The sequence below is a fragment of the Nipponia nippon genome, unplaced genomic scaffold, assembly GCF_047370975.1.
Source record: "Nipponia nippon isolate SJK-2023a ecotype South Korea unplaced genomic scaffold, ASM4737097v1 scaffold_2, whole genome shotgun sequence".
NCBI classification, from domain to species: domain Eukaryota; kingdom Metazoa; phylum Chordata; class Aves; order Pelecaniformes; family Threskiornithidae; genus Nipponia; species Nipponia nippon.
This window is the reverse complement of record NW_028262336.1, coordinates 30,604,395-30,621,839: the sequence shown is the minus strand read 5'-3', so window position 1 is coordinate 30,621,839 and position 17,445 is coordinate 30,604,395. Positions and strand designations below refer to the sequence as shown.

General features: G+C 37.1%; 1 protein-coding gene across 3 annotated transcripts in view; it reads right to left on the bottom strand.

Annotated features, from left to right (window-relative positions):
* The window catches only part of ITSN1 (intersectin 1), a 139,112-nt gene that overhangs the window by 72,928 nt on the left and 48,739 nt on the right, over nucleotides 1-17,445 (bottom strand). For all 3 annotated transcript variants that reach the window (XM_087756157.1, XM_087756158.1, XM_087756159.1), the window contains 8 exons: nucleotides 14,939-15,039; nucleotides 14,209-14,272; nucleotides 11,839-11,976; nucleotides 10,795-10,910; nucleotides 7,006-7,268; nucleotides 6,051-6,200; nucleotides 5,733-5,873; nucleotides 159-246 (listed from right to left, as the gene is read on the bottom strand). In XM_087756157.1, coding sequence (XP_087612283.1) covers nucleotides 159-246; nucleotides 5,733-5,873; nucleotides 6,051-6,200; nucleotides 7,006-7,268; nucleotides 10,795-10,910; nucleotides 11,839-11,976; nucleotides 14,209-14,272; nucleotides 14,939-15,039 — 1,061 coding nt within the window. The remainder of the gene's footprint in view (nucleotides 1-158; nucleotides 247-5,732; nucleotides 5,874-6,050; nucleotides 6,201-7,005; nucleotides 7,269-10,794; nucleotides 10,911-11,838; nucleotides 11,977-14,208; nucleotides 14,273-14,938; nucleotides 15,040-17,445) is intronic.

Here is a 17,445-nt window from a genome sequence, read left to right as displayed (position 1 = left end):
TGTCAAATAAGTATTTTCTTACACGGAGAATTGTAGGTCATAGAAAGCAATGTTTTTCAACATGCATCTTGCAACACAAAAAAAGAAATTACAGAGTACACTGTGCAATGCAGCATCGTGTCCTATACAAACTTAGACATGTACAAAAATACACTTACTGTGCAAACTGTTCTGTTGAACTTGCTTTAGCTGGTCATTAAGCAATTGCTTTTCTGGAATCAACCTTCCAAGCATCTGCTGAGATTCCTGAATAGAGGACAATAAGGAGAGAGAAAACAAGAAGAGAAACAGACAGAAAGGTGAGGGAAGGATGACCTTAGCCGTAAGACTTCTCGTTTTCATTTCTTCTGAAATGACTCTACTTTTTCTCTCACTGAATTATGTATTATTGCTATCATCCAACCACTATCTGTGTGGTACTACCATTCAGACACAGTTCTCTGCCAATACAAAAAGTGATCACTATCAAATTTAAGCGTATTACTTGAGAATTGATTCTTACTGAATAGTTAACTTGGCTTGGAATTATTTGAAATTCAGGGCAAAAAGACAAGGATAGATTTCAGGAAATGTTAAAACAAGCACTTAGCAACTGTTTAATTCTCATTTTAATAAATGAATATTAACTTTGATCAGGAACAGAAAGACAAATATTTACAGTTTATTTAAAGAAGAGAAAATAAATGCTTTCACTTTAAAGGAATATATTATAGCCAATAGCTATGCAACACAAGCTCTGTTAGAGGAGAATACTTGAGTCCTAGATCTCTCGATTTAGCACTCTTGAAAGAGGATTATGATCTCTCTCAATTTCATCACACGGTCGTAAGATTGTACACCAGTATATTACAGGAGACCCTGTAGATGCGAAATTCCTCCTTTGGTGGATCATATATAATCCTTGCTCTTTCTGGAGGACGAAGTGCTACTTCATACACCTTTCAGAAGCCTTGACCTCCAGCTTCAAGTTGTCAAAACATATTATAGAAGCATGATGTGAAACAGCTTATTTTATAAAAGCCGCCTCAGTGTCAACATCCCATCTTTCAGACAAACTAAGTAATTTATTTCAGCAGTTGTCTTGAATTGCAGGCTTTTGAGGAATCAACCATCTGACAATTTTAATTTGTCATGAAGGATTGCAAATGACATAATACAATCCTAAGAACAAATGTCACCTAATCACTTAATACCAGAGTGAGTCCCATGAAGAGTTTTTAGTTTTTGTTACAAGAACACAAGGTTGACCCTACCGACGCAACTTCATAGTTGTCCCACTTTACTCATGGCAGTCTTTGACTGGGTCTCTGCAGTGTACAGCTCAGATCTTATGATTATGCAACGACTGCAGACTATTGTAATCCTTTCATGTTCCAAAAAACATACTTAGCACAGCAGAGTCAAGGACTTTATAAATTCACAAAGTATCAAAATTAAGATAAACTATGCATTTGACTATTAGGAGTTACATGTGTCCCTCACTGTTCAGCTGTATTGCCTATAGCATCAGCAGATTTTTTTCTCAACCCTTCAAGGATATCATGAAGGCCAGATACTCCTATCATGGGACTATTACTCCCTACCTAGAACCAAATAAGTAACAGCAATATATAATGCAGCATTTTCCAAATCATCTGCCTGAGGGGGCCTGCCTCCTTCCCAACAACCACCACTACCATTCTTGACAGCAAAACACTGTCCTTTGTGTTTGCACTTTCCCTTCCACTACACCCTCCCACCCAAATACCTGCATGCCCCATGCCGTAGTTTGGGATGAAAAATATAAACAGTATTATTAAATTAGTATTGCACACAGGCATCGTGGAAATGAAGTTTTCAAGTAGTATAATCCAAGAAAGGTGGCGTCTAGTAAACTAAATATGTTGATGGATAAATCTCAAGAGAAAGAGGAAAGGAAATCACCTTTCAAGACACAAGGATATCAAAATTGTATTGTTCCAATTCAAGAACCATTTAGATAAGCCAAATAGCAGAATGGATGTCAAAAAGAAACAGGATTTACAGAAAAATTATTATTCTTCAAGCACAAAAAGTAACCTAAGACAATATTTCAGGGTGTAATGTCATCCTAACCTTAGTTGCTTATTTTTAAAGGCCAGACTACTCAATCTTAATACACAGAATAGTTTGGAAAGTATTTACGGACAGAGAATGCCAAGGGATCACAAGGGTTAAGTTCTGTTTCCTGAAACCACATACAACCATGTAATAAGCATCTATTCCAAGAGCATCCACAGCATGCTTTTCTACATCCTTTAGTTGTACTGAAGAAAGAGATGAAAGAAATTAATGGCATCACTAACACTGATGTTTCATGCAACAAGAAATTTCCAAGAATTGAATAATGTCCCGTATAGCAGTAGAAGGCAAACAAAGCAATCAAAAAACAGTTCCTGTCAATCTAATGAGGGAAAGTTCTCTTCTGATCCTATGTCCTGAGCAAGAGGGCATATGAGAAACTGAGATACCACTATACATCTTCAGTCTCTGCCACATACCCTGCTTCCAGTACTTAAGAGGAAAGCCAAATTACTTGGGAGCCAAAGTGCTCATCAAGGAGGCAAATAATCCCTGCAGGTAACTAGCAGAAGCCCTGCAGACAGTATAAACATGATTCAAACACATACAGTTAAGGTGTTTGGAAGGCAGGATCCTTCTGAACATCCCTGGAAATACCACTCTACCAGATACCACAGATTCATATAACTAGCACAAATTTTCATCACCCAGGATTAATTGTTACACAATTTCTTCCACAAGCTTAATCAAACTCCACCCTGAAACTAATTAATAGGTTGAAGAATAATTACTCCTTTGAACTAACTCATCTTTCCATAGCAAGTGTCAGATGTATTAAAACTAAAATATTTCCAAGTGAAGACATATCCTACAAAAGATAACCGATAATATTGACTTTTTAATCTATTGAAGAGTTTAGAGGATCAAAATCTCCTTTTAAAAAAGTCACTTATGGGTTTAGTCTTTCCTCTACAAATTAGATAGTAAAATTTACAGGATATTTGAGAAACTCAAATACCCTATTTTTTTTCGGGAAAAAGTTATCCACTCTTTTATGTTCTCCCCCGAAAATATTTGGCCTTGGTTACTAAGTAGTGACGCTTCTTTCTGGGATCACAATTGTGATAAATCCCTCAAGCAACACTAACTGAAATATTAGTGGTTGAGATCAATGATCACCTGAGAGAAGGTAATACCACAAAGCCACAGCTATTGCTGTCAACCTAAAAAAAAAAAAACAAAAACCACAACACCTCGACACCAAAAACCCAACAAAACAACCGCCAAGAAAGGCAAGTGTGATTTTCATTACAGAAGCGCTCTCACAGTCATTGTGAAGGAAGCAATTTACAAAGTGAACAGGCATTAACTAAGCTGCTGCATACACACCATCTAATACCAATTACAATGACCAGAGACAGTTAAAAATCACTACAAATATAGTAGTGATTCCAAACCAAGAGTAAAATGTTGACAACTGTGCAAAATTCATTGTGCTTTGCCAGATGTTTCAGTAACATTTCAGAGTGGTGTCAAAAGGCTGAAGACAAAAAAAAAAAAAAAAAAACACCAAAAAAACCAAAACCAAACCAACATCTGCTTTTCGACCATTGTGATTTGCTAATAAGTAGCACAAACTGTTAGAAAGGTGAAGAATCCCTCTGCCCTCCTTAACTTTTCCTTTCAGGGTGATGTAGGTAAAACCAATGCATAAAAGCTGTAGGTAAGGCAAAAGCACATCTATGATCAGCCAAGGATATGATGAAAAATTCAAAAAATCGCTAATGAGTTTACAGAGAACGCTGCCCCTTGTTTATCTAGTATTTTTTAATAGGCTACTTAACCACATCTACTTGTAGATAGATCATCTTTCTCACTACTTGTTTCCAGATAGTGTTGGTTTCACATTTTTTTCTTCCCTCTGCACCTTCCATTTATTATACTCAGCTGTGGAAGCTCATTCAAAGTTCTTGATACTAATGATAATTTCTCACTTTTTTTACAATGTCTGTTATAATGGGACCCTATGCCAACTGTAGCACATTGGTCTTTACTATAACATAAACAACTTACAGCTTTTTACTGTAACATATCATTTTTTCCTTCTTAATCTGTTATATTATGACAAAAGCAAAGAAATACTTCATCTTTTCTGACTACAGAGGCTAACCGAAGAAAAATTACCAAGTTAACAGAAATGACATATGAAAGTAGGATATGAACTCCATTCAGGTTGTTGAAATAGTATTTATCTACGAATGGCTATGTAGCTGCTTAGCTTCTCCTGAAGTGGCTTACAGTACCTTAGACCATTCCTATGGAAAGCTTTTGGAGTGGAAGGGTTAGAGGGAAATTCAGGCGGTTGTTCCTTTTACGTGGAGATTCGCTGTGCACATAAGGTCAGTAGTCTTTAACTTATTCAGGTAAATGGGGGCTTTTTCACACATTTTATCAAGCATAGTCAGTTTTTTGTCTCTTTGAGCCAGTACTGCTAAGCGTAACAGTTTTTCTACACTTAATTCAATGCTGTTTGACTTCATTTTCAGTTGCCAATACAGGAGCATCTCATTAAAGAGAGAAGAGTGGTTTCAAGCCTAACGATGGCATTTGCTTATGTCACCAGCGTCCCTTAGTAGCATTTCTTGTTTGCTATTGTTTGCATCAAGTGGACACAAACACTGTGCAAGAATGATCCCTAAATTACCCTGTTTATAACAACCTGCTGCCAAAAGAAAGATGTGTTGTGAAAGGTGTAACGGTGTACACAGAACTTCAACAGAAACATAAGATGTCTTAAGAAAGAAGAAAAAAAAAAAAGAAGTCAAGAAAATACTCATACATAAAACAAAAAAAAAAAAAGAACTTTTGAGTTCTGGTTTTGTTCAGATGAATGTACTATATTAATTATGCTTAGAAAGTTGAAATGGAACAGTAGGATTAGGTTGTAAGACAGGTATTACCCCTATGCCCTCAGAACACAAGTGTGAGATTCTCTTTGTAGTGGTAGAAAAGCACTGAGAGCCCCCATTACCAGCCAAGAATTAATTTCAAGCAACATACAATATTTAATAAAGAGAAAAATCCCTAGATCAAATACTACAACTCATCTAGAAACCTTTACAAATTGAAAAGAATATTCTTTCACTAAAAGCAGACATCTACTCAATTCCATCTTTAATTTGACAGAGAATTCTAGACAGAGAAGTAGGAAAGAAAAATGCCAGGCTTAGACCAAGAACTAACTGGTTTAACTGGTAACTTCAATTTTGAAAGTTCATTATTTTATAATTAAAAAACCAAAAAAGCATCATCAACAAGCCACTTCACTGAAGTAAATTCTTTCTTTCAGCACACATGCAGCAATCACTGCCAGCAAAAATACATGCTGTAAAATTTCATTCTCCTCATCCCCCCAAACCCTTCAACATCTTCAGCCAAACAGTTTATTTACTGCTCCCCACAACAGGATTCCAGGACAATGAAGTGATAATCAGAGACACACCTTCAAGTGTAGGAAGCAAGTCCTACACGTCTGAAGAACATTCATTTAAAAGAACAAGAAATTATCTAACAATTCCCTTATGTACAAGGAACAACACATCATATATTGTGGCAAGTTTGCTTGGGATATTGATGCAGTTGAGGAGGTCAAAATGCAAGGCTAAGGGCAAAATTAAAGACTGTTTTCTCACCTGTAGCTGCTGTTGCAAATGGGTGATTTCTGCAATTCTCAGTTCTCTAGATTTATTTGTACTTTCAATTTCTTGTCTTTGGGTAGACAGCCGACATCTGATATCCTGAAGCTTTCCCTCCAACTGATTTTTTTTATCATTCTTTAGAAAAACAAGAAAAATATCTCTCTTGTTTACCAGAATGGTTTGTCACGCAAGTCAGGATCTAAAAAGTACTTTTATTCCATATTTTAAAAAATTGAAATTATAGAAAATAAACATGGCCATATCACAGTCACTGCTGTGCTTGTGTGTTTTATCTGCAACGCGATCACTTACTAGAGCTTCGAGCTCAAATTCTAAGGTCTTCTTCTTTGCCTTCAGAACAACTATGTCCTCTTGTTCTTTGTTTCTTTGATTTAGTAGTTCTTGCCGACGATTACGCTCCCACTCAAGTTGCCGTTGCCTCTCAAGTTCCCGTTTTGCAGCCTGTAGCGGTTAATAAATAAATAAATAAAGCTATGAAAGATGTATCTTGAGAAACTATTCTAACTGCTGATATTCATATTCTAATGTGCAATTAAAACATTAATACACTGCTAAATTGTGGACTAAATATGTGCCTCTAAGCACACAAATTGCTCAATTGTTTAAATGCTCACTTGAAAGCACTGGTGAAACAGGGCTTCACCGTATAGCAGATAGGCGACTGAAGAGAATATCGCTCCATTTTAATCAGTTTCCCAAGATCCAATTTTCTGATTTAACAAGTTGTTTCATATTAAGACTTCAAGAACTCTCCAGGATAGCATCAAATCTCTTTCTGACCTCCAACATTAGACATTCTGCAGCTTTGCAAAGAATAAAATGCTACTGCACTGAATGCATCATTATTTGGCAATGTTAATAGCTTTTTAAGTTAATCAGTATGTGTTTTTTTAACAAATTAACTCATCACAGGAAAATCATGAATTCCACCAATGCCCATAAGTTTTCCTTCATTCATTCAAGCATCTCTTTATATCAAAGAAAATAATAATTATTATTTTTAGAGAAGTCAGAGGTTAGGAGCACATTGTTGTAGATCTAAATGTCTCATCCATTCATTTCACATGAAAAATAAAGAAAGAGATAGCAGACTCTTTCCTTACCTTCAAAACCACAGAAATTTAAGTTAATTCTTTAAATGTGTGCTTACTAAAAATGATGGCAAAATATTTAGCGTACACATTACATTTTGTTCTAATCAAACACAGCTGCCAGTGACATAACCACCTTCCTTTTATCCAGTTACCTCTCTTCTTTCTATTTCTTTCCTCCTTTCCTCTTCTCTCTGCCGTTCCAATTCTCGTTGTTTTTCCAACTGTTTCTCTAGCTCCAGTTGTCTTTTACGCTCTTGCTCCTGCCGCTCACGTTCTTTCCTTTCCTGCTCTGCCCGTTCCAGCTGTGCTAGACGCTCTTGTTCTTTGCGTTGCTGTTCCAGGAGAGCTTGCCTCCGTTTTTCAAGTTCTAGATTGCCACGTTCAAAGTTCTCCCGTTTTTTATCTTCAAATGTAACTTTAATGTGTGGAAACATGGGGCAAAAGAGAATTAAACTCTGCCGCTGACTTAAAAAAAAAAAATCCATATATGCTGAATCAAAGTGAAACAACCTTCCAACAGTACTAGATGCAGCTCTCAACTACTGATAATATAGCTCTACAGGTAACTCTAGGTTTTATCATTAGCATTTATATTGTAGATCCCCTTAAACCCACATCCTTAGGAAACCAAGGTGTGAATTTTAGTTCCCATTCCTCGGGCTTCTAGGTTTCTCCACAAAGCCCAGCAAGTGGGTATAATTTAGACTAACCATTCACCAGCTAATCCTCTGTGAGGACACAGGATCTGGAGTTCCTCTATACATTTGATAATAGTAGCAGTACAAAACCCAACACTTCAGTTACTACTAGGCAAAGAATTCAGCTGACGATGTTATCAAAAAGCCGTTATGCAAATGACCAGAATGTATTTAAACTTGATATTCTCATCAGATGACTCATTACTGTCAGGAAAAGAAATGGTTTGCTTAAGGTTTTGAGCAGCTGAACTCAGGAAGACTGGATTCCTGCAGATTCACATCCTCATCACTTACTGTCTTAAAAGAATGACCTCAGTTCCAGCACGGGTTCCCTGACATTCTTCTGCCATATCAGGGATTGTCCTTCCCCTGTTCCACATTCCTAGGCCCCTCCCTTACAGTTCCTCCAAATTATTCTTTCCACTTCATCTTCTGGTTTTTTTCATACCCTATATGTCCCATTCCTATACCCCATATTCTACATTCCTCTCCCCGCATGCCCAACATGTACATTTTTGGCATGCAAGTCAAATCAAGAGATAGCACATATTTACTTCAGTGTTGCATGCACTGTTTGTCATGTTGGCCCGACATCTCCTGAACCAGTTGAATTCTTGTCTTTTTCTAAGTTTGGCCCCCTTTCCTATTGCCAATCACCAATTTTCATAAAACTTGAAAAAAATTTAACCACTTTGATGTCTGTCAAGTTTGTTTAGCCACTGGGTTCAAAGAATATTAAGATACAGACTGATAAAAATGTGATTCTAACTCCCACTGATTTAGGAAACCAAGCAAAAAGCCGGGGGGGAAGGGGAAAAAAAAAAAAAAATTATGTCAAGAAAGTCAGTTAAAAGGAATAGGTAGAAGGGCAAAACATTTGCAAGTAGCATGGACATTAAGATACCATGTTCAAGGCTCAGAAAACCCATACCACTAAGAAGAAACACCATGTTCTATAGATGGCTGCCCAACAAGCTAGTATGGTTACTCTACAAAATCAAGGTAGCTACCAGAGATAACAAAACAAAGCATATCCAAAGTATGAAAACAGAACAGAACAACTTCAAGCACATTAAATAAGTAGCCATTGGCTTGTGGTACTATGCTTCTAAAAGGTTATAAAAGCCAACAATAAAAAGTCTTTCAAATGTCTCAAAAGAAAAAAAAAAAAAACACCACCTATCCAGATTTAACAAAGCCAATGAAGAAGCAAGATGACATTCACTATTATAAGTGATCTTTACAATGGAAAATCTATATATCAAATACAGCAAAAGGCTTATACACTCTAGTTCCTCTTTAACTGAAAACAGAAATGGCTTTAGAACAAAAACAAAACCAAAAAGTGAAGAGTAACAGGCTGCCAAACCCAGACAACGCTAATCCATAGTTCAAATACAAAATTAATGAACTACTAGCTGTGCAATCTGTCCTTTAATCAACGCCACTGCTGTAAGACTAGAAGATGACAAGTGCAACACCAGTCTTTAAGAAAAGACGGTATACTTGATCCTGAAAGCTACAGACAAGCCAGTCTACTCCCACGCTGGGCAAAGTAGCAGAGGCTACAATAGACAGAGCGTTAGCATGTATACATGACTAAACATGGTATCATGGAAGAACCAATGCAGAAAAGAGCTGCCTCTCAAGTCTAATAGACCCAACTGTATCAATAAGCAAGTTGAAAAAGAAGATCAGGTCAACAGAAGAATATTTGCGTGATTTCGAAGTCTAATGAACTAAGCCAAGGCAGTCGTTGACCTTCCTGACACTACAAACTGCATACCAAAATCCTCTGATTCCAGAGACACAAGACTTAGTCCTCAAAGAGCCAATACAGGAGAGTCACATCTCACCTGTGACCAAACGTTTCATTGTGAGACCTCAGTGAGGTCTGCTTCAGCAGTCCTTGCTATCTCCCTCATCCTCCTACAGACAGGAATTACCCAGCAGACTGCCAGCAACAGTTAGTTATAAAATACAAACCAAAGACAAGAGCCGTATCTGAATTGCTCACATGCAGATCCCCTGAACTAACCTGGTATGGAAAGAGACAGAAGGTCCTTGGGAACTAAGAAACAGTTAGAAGATTAGAATTAAGGGGTGAAATAAATTACCAACTTTCACAATGACAGAAAGATTCTCAGTAGCCTCCTTCAAAGATCTCTACTAGCAATTGTGCTGTTCAGTGTGCAACAATGATCTGGAAGAGATTGAAAAGTAACAAGACAGCTTCTGGAGATGATGGCAGATAGTCATGGTATTAAAATAAAAACCTGACTGTGAAGAGCTTTAGAAGAATCTCACAAAACTGAGTGATCTGGCAATGAAGAAGCAGAGGAAATTAAAATGTTAATGAATACAGAATAGTGCACATGGGGAATAAAAATAATCCTAACTAAACACACACAGTTGTGAGCTCTAAAATGGTTAATAGATTTGTGGAAGGATGTTGGCATTACTGTGGAAAGTCTTCTGAAACATCAACTCAGATCTAAGCTGTGATCAAAGAGGCAATACAGTGTTAGGAATCAATTAAAGAAACTGAAAAATAATTTAGAACAAAACAGAAAAGCATTATTGTGGTACTGTGTAAGTCTGTCATGTTGCTACATCTTCAACTGTGTGACATTCTGGTCATCTTAGAATAAAACAGAGCAAAAGTAAAGAAAGTACCAAGAATAGTGAGGGGATGATCAGAAGTGTTAAGACGTTTCCTAACATTTAGCCATTTAGCATCTAGGAGGCTTTCTACCCTTCCCCCCCACCCCCACCTTTCTTTTTCTCTTCCCCCCCCCGCCCCCCAAAAGCAGAGCTGCTACAGCTTGTATAAAAAAAACATTGTTACACAGACGGCAATGAAACAGGCCTGTGTACCTATACTGTGATCTTTTAAAGAGTACATAAGCCAAACTACACTCCACCTAAGTCAGAAGATGGAGGTAGTAAAAAGTTTTCATTGTAGTCCTATAATAGGGCTGCAAAGTGCTGCCCCTGTTGACAGTGCATGAGATAAGCAGCTTCAATGTTTTTCATAACTCCACTGTCACTAACACAAAGGATCATGCAACCGTCAGGAATCAGCTGGACCAAGCAACGTCTTGGTTATGCCTCTGACATGTCACAAACTGATCTGGAAAGAAAACATTTCTTAATAAGCTTTTATAACTCCACAGCATAGAACCTGATGATAACATCTCTCAGATAACAGCACGCGATATATCTCTATTTTTGCTTGCTCACCTGGTAATTTCTTTTCCAGTTGCTGCTGTTCTTCTTCTAATGCTGGTTCTTCTGGTAACCTTTGGTCTACAGATACTGAACTCACAGCAGATATGCCACTACCAGAGCGTACTCTTCTGTCAATAAAACGATAATTCCAAGTTGCTTAAAAGAACCTATGCCTGCCAAATTTCTTTATGATTTAATGATGAAATCATAAATTAAATGCAGTGATGTAATGTTTAATGATATTTAATGTTCCCTCACTGTTGCTCAGAGGATTTTACTCAGCCATTGCCATTAAGATAACGGTATCCTCCAGAGTCCCAACAGCACACGCTGGTGACCCGAGAAACCTAATTCAAAGTTCACATACAACTTACAGATGTGTTCAACCCTGTTCCCAAGATACCTTACTTGTGACCAGCCTGAAGTTGGGGAAATGTCGACTTAAACTATAGCAAAAGTTGCAAAGACAGAGGAAGAGCTCACTATAGTCAAGCTAACAAGACCCCACGAATTGCAATGTTCAGGAGGATACTTAAAGAACATGAAGCTATGATTGTATGCAAACACTTCTTTCCATTGTTGTTACCATCTTCCCACCCATTTCTCCACAAAAGAGTGAAACAGAGAAACAGAAGTAATGACTCACCACTACTATTCACAAATACAGATTCAGACATCTGAATTTGCTACAGTGTAAATTCATAGCACGTTCTGAATTCCAGTACATCCCATTTGCTCTACAGAAGTATAAGCTTGAACTATAACACTTTAAATTTATATGGCCAGGCTGAGTAAGTTTTGGAAGGTATGCTAGCATAAAACAATGACCAAAACTGTATTCTTACAAGGAATTTTTGCTACTTCCAGCATTCAGTACTTGCAATAAAACCAAAAAGCTAGATAAGCATTTCCCAACGAGAAGGCACGCTGTGCCATAGATGCAGTACAAAAAGGAGAGGGGTTACTTTTCAATCTCTTGTACTTTACACTCACAGGACAGCTTTCCCAAATGAAATAAAAATTTAGGAGTGAGATTCCAGAATTATAACCAGTTACCTAAACGAAGGTGGAATATACTCTGGAGGCAGTACAGGTGGCAGCGGCTGACCAGACATAGCTACATCAATTAAGTGCATAGCCAGAATAAACTCTTCGGCTGTAAGTTTTCCATCTTGATCGATATCAGAAAGATTCCTTTTTAAAGGAAAGGCACAAAGTAAGTAAATTCTTAAATATTAAAAATCACTGTTAAAAAGCATAGTTTTAACGTGTTCAGTTGCAAATTAATTCAATTTTTCACTTTTTTCTTTTTTTTACACTACTTTGTTTCTTCAAAACAAAAAAAAAAGCAAAACCCAAATGCTTCACTGTTTCCCAAATTTCTCCTGCATGTCTGCCTTGAAACCATCCTTATAGCCACGGCTTCTACTTCACTTACTCTTTGAGTGCTGCTACCATATGCTATATAAGTAAAGTTAATCAATGGAGTTTTCCTGAACACCTTGTGAACATCCACTACACAGTATCGTTTAGAAAAGAATCAGCTCAGATGTTTGGTAGAACTTTTTGGTTTGGTCTCCTTTTTCCCTGGAGGCTCATATCTCACATTCCAGAGCACCCGTTCGCATTAAAATCAAAGCCATTAACATTCTAGTCCTGACAAGCACAAGAACATTTTAGTGTTGCACAAAGACATTTTAGCGTTATGCACATAATAAAAATTACGGAGTAACGTCTCTGGATGGCCAAAAACCAATGCTCCAACAGATGCACAAAATGCTTTTACTCATATTGAGGTGGCATTGGACAAAATTTAACAGCCTAAACACCACCTCTGTTTCTCTAGCATGCTGCACTCTAATCATGCAGGAAAATCTCCCTTGATACTGTGAAAATCAAAGGTAAGCAACTGGTACGTTCTTTTGATGTCTCAAGGTACAAGACTTTGTTTATGGGATTTAAATTCGGAAGACAATTACAGCCCCATTTGATCCATGCTTGTGTTACTGAAGTCCTCAGCTGGGGCACAAAAACAAGCCGGTAGAATGAAAATCTAGCATGCAAGGATATAATTGATCAGCTATCCTAACAGTCTGGGTCCACATCTTTGTTATGGAAATACCAAAACAACTGCTACAGAACAGCTGACACCCTGCACATCAGTACGTCACTTTGTGTATCTATAAGTTAGTGAATCCACCTTCAATACAGACTGACAAATCTTGCCCCAGCGGTTCCACTGCCAGAGAGGAACTATCAGGGAAGGGAGCAATACTTAGGACGACAAAAGCTGTAAAATCCATTCCTTATCTCAATAGACTTGGCAGTTTTGAATGTCAAAAATTAAGAGTTATGTTTAAAACTCCTGGAGTACGCTGACAACATTCCCCTGCCCACACAACCTACTTAAGTGCTGGCAACAAGCAGAGTATTTTTTAGCTAATCATCCGCTGGATGACTGGGTTGGTTTTTTTTTTTTTCCTTATAGTAGCTTTGTTAGAAAACAGAGAAGGAGAGAGTGCTTTTTGAGATCTAACAAAAACATCAGTGCTTAGCAAAGAAAGCAAGTGCCATTGAACTGCCATGTTAGAGTGACAACACAGTTGACATCCTCACACAGAAGTCAGATGTGTTAGTGAGTTGACAATTGTTTTCAAGCAAAGACTCATAAAGCATAGAAGTTAATTAGAAATAACTTGTAGAGGGCAACTGGAAATTAAAAATATACAGCAGCAGCATGAAGGCCATTTGAGAAGTCACCAAAGATAACCATAAATCAACAATGACCAAGTACTACCCAAGTAATAAAGTAAAAACATTACACAGTACATAGGAAAGCATGACCTTCCAAAGCATGAGGGAGGAGAGCGGCTAATCCATGTGACAATAAGAACACAGTAAACTTCAGCAAACAAGGAGTTGAAAGGAAAAATAGAAGCCAAGACAAATCCTTTTAAAATCCATTCTTTTAAATGTTTGTAACTCCAGTCCCTTGGAAATAAGCCCTTAGAAACTTGCACAAAAGGCAGACAAACCCCAAAGAAAGTATGGTTCTGGATTAAGCTTTGTTTTGTACTACCTGTGCAAATGTATCATTTTCACTGGTGCTGTATCGCATACGGCCAGGGATGTGGAAGACACAGGAGGCTGAACATTTGGTCTGCCTAAAAACCCCATAATTGAAACCCAACTTACAAAACATCTATGTGCATAGTGTTAAAGATACTCTATTTTACTTTTGTGAAGTAATATTAATATAAGCTTAGCAGTGCAGGTTTTGCTTTATAAAGTTATACATTAAAAAGAGCAACATATAATGATTTATCAGTGGAGGGAGACTGAAAAGGGAGAAAAACTCCACAGTATACAGTATAGAGGATTAAATAAAGTTTCCAGTTTGGTAGAAATTGACAGATTTATTTTTACCATATTGTAGCCAGCTGAGCCTGGGGTAAACTTGACTGCATAAGAATAGTTCTTGCTTGTGGACCTAACAAAGTGAAACAAGCATTAAGAAACAAATAAGCAACTTTCTCCTTTTCTTGCATTACCAAGTAGCTACTGCACAAGCACAGCTTAGTTCTGAATAGGTAACACTGAAGAGATGTTATCAGCATGAACAGGCTATACATACTGCTATCCCAAGCCTCCCCTCCTGGCCCCCAAAAGGAAAATATTAAAAAATACATAACCCTTCCCTTCTCCACAACAGTCACTCAGATAAAAAAAAAAAAAAAAGGGCAAAAAAAAAAAGCTATGAAATGCAAAGAGATGCTCCCAGAACTAGTAAACCTAAGCTAGTGTACCATTCTAGTTTCTTTCTGAAACCGGACAGGCACCCTCATCAGTGGATGAACTGAACACTGTAAATGGCTGCACAAGTTTTCACATAACCCACTGTACCCTTTCCAAGAATCATTTCCCAGTGCCAACCTGTTTTGCAGAAAATGAAGGAAAGAAGATGATAAAATGATCCCAGCTACAGTAAATATTTGCTCCTAAACAAGATCATTAAGCAGCTGGGAGATTTGAACAGAAAAATATTGATGATGACAGCAGAAAGAGATGAGTCTCTTATCCAAATAGCATGCTAAATGCTATTATAACTGGCCTTCTACAGTTCGAAAAAAGTAGACAACAAAAACTGCTTCAATACCTGTTAAGTGCCCACTCATTGTTTTATCATGGCTATTGAACAGCTGCCTGTACTTCAATCTTGATGACTGAGGTACAGCCCACTCTGCCACAGGAGGCACGCTAGAATTAGAAAAAGGGGGGGAATATAATTTTAAATTTAATCACATGAAGCTAACAGGTCCAACAGTATGAAGTGCTCCACAGAGATCAAGTTTTATGCCTGAAATGGCTCTTTTCACAAATATTGCCTTCTATTCCTGAAACCACAACAGCTTTGACTTCTTGTTTGAAAACATTTATCATAATTCAGTGTCTTAGAAGATGTTTTTTGGTACAGTTGAATGACAGGCCTAAAAGTTTTGCATTTTTCTTTACTAGCAGGGAATTAAGTAACCTAAACAGTTCAGAGGAGTTAAAAGCTTTTACCTAAACATATAATAGGAAACGCCTTAACACAGTCAGTGGAAGTAATATCTCATTTTACCCTGTCTTTAACTGGCTGTCTTACCCTAATAATTCATAAGCTGATTAAGGAAAACAAATGTAAAATATGCTGAAAACATAGAAAAAAGTGTGAAAAAGCTACACTTGAACGCAATAGAAGTTTCTCATAATGGAACTCAACTCAAATGTAATATTCCCAGTTCTAATTCATTCACGTAATAGGTTGAGTGCTGTTATTTGTACCTATAATTTCCCATGCTTGAAGACTGACAAGTCTTCATACTGAAAAACAATGAGTACAGTTTTTCTGTCTTTAGGCACATTCAAACTTTGCCCTTTTTTATTAAGGTTGGGGGAGGGGGAAAGGCAGCCAGATTAAATGAGCATTTGTAACAGCATACTAAATTACAGTTAAAAAAAAAAAAAAAAAAGGAACCAAAACCACCAAATCCCTTTTCCCTGGTCCACTGAGCAGATAGCATGGTAAGATCTTTCAAAGTTGAGCTGCGAAGGATTATATGAATAGTCTACTAATTGACCTCATATCCTGTTCTCACATGACAAGACCCAAACCAGCCAATACCTCTATTTCTATATTCCATTTCCAAAATATTGTGCTTTAATAATACTCTTCCATGGGAGAAAAGCAAAACCAAGCTGCATCTTTAATAATGAAAATAAGTACTGAAACTTAGAAAGAAAAACGCAGCTAACTATTTAATTTTTATCCATGTGAATTCCTCCCTCACCAGTTTTGCCAGAATTGGAGTTTCCACACATTAAGTCTACTTTTGTCTTACATATGTATGTACCTTGATCTGTGAAGTAACGTTACTGTACATTAAGTAACGAAACTCTCCTTCATGGATACTCAAATGGTAGTTTTGGAAGAAAAAATGCTGGAGGACAAAACAGTTGACTCCTGTATGCAAAACACCACGTATGCCAAGAGTTCACTACTGGTGACTCAGCAGAGTGACAAAAGCACCACAAGTGGAATTTTGAATTTCACCCTTCTCAAAATTCAAAATAATTCTCAGCCAGGGGAAAAAAAAAAAAAAAAAAATATATATACACATACTTCAACTTTACATTTCAGTTTAATGGATTTAGCTCTTCTTCCTCCCTTTCCATAAACTCTGCAAGTCAACTACCTTGCTATCTGTTTTCTCCAAAATAAAACTTGAAGACACACACCAGTTCATCACTCTGCATTAGCAGCAGTCTGTGAAGGAATGTCCCCTTCAGTGCTGGCAGGTGTTTCAGAGTTACTGAAGTAACTGCAATTGAGCTAAGGAAGCTCCAACCCTGGCCCAAGCAGATTCAGAGAACCATGCAATTTCACCTCAGAAAAGAAGTCATCTCACCTGAGGTTCAGGCCTCTGTTGGCAATAAAAGTGACCAGCAAGATTCAGATATAGTTAACCCCAAAACAATGACAGCCCTCTTATGGAACATCTAGAAACCATTTCAGCTGAAGTTCCCTGAACTTCATTCATTATAAATGCTAGAATTGCTGTTATAGACAAAGCAGATAACTTCTTGTACCTCTCAAAATTATATCAGAGCATCACTACTATGTTCCTGACAGTACTAGATTTCAAAGAGAACAAGAATTGTTTGTTCTGAAAGATTTTTAATTCTATTTGCCAATAATCAGTAGTGTCGCTTATCTAATACCAGAGCACAAGAAATACCTACAGAAAAAAAATGAAAATAAAAATAGATAATTAAATGTCCTAACCCATTTGCTTCTTGCAAAAAAAGCTGTAGCATAGAACTGTGAGAAAGTTTTGATTTATAAAGACTTTGGGAAATTACTACCTTACCTCCTCTAATGAAGTTTTATTTTGTTAGATACATTTCTTCAGACCATAGTAAAATACGTTTTGCCTGACCATACATTTTCCTAGTCCTTGAAATAATCTAAAAGCCTTTCAGGTGATTTTTCATGCAGAACTTGAAGAATATATAAGAAACAGATATGTGAAGTGCATTTAAAATATGAGAACTATTAAATATTTTGCTTTTAAAAATAATCCTAGAGTTGCTAATATTAAAGAATATTACTTGTTATGTTTT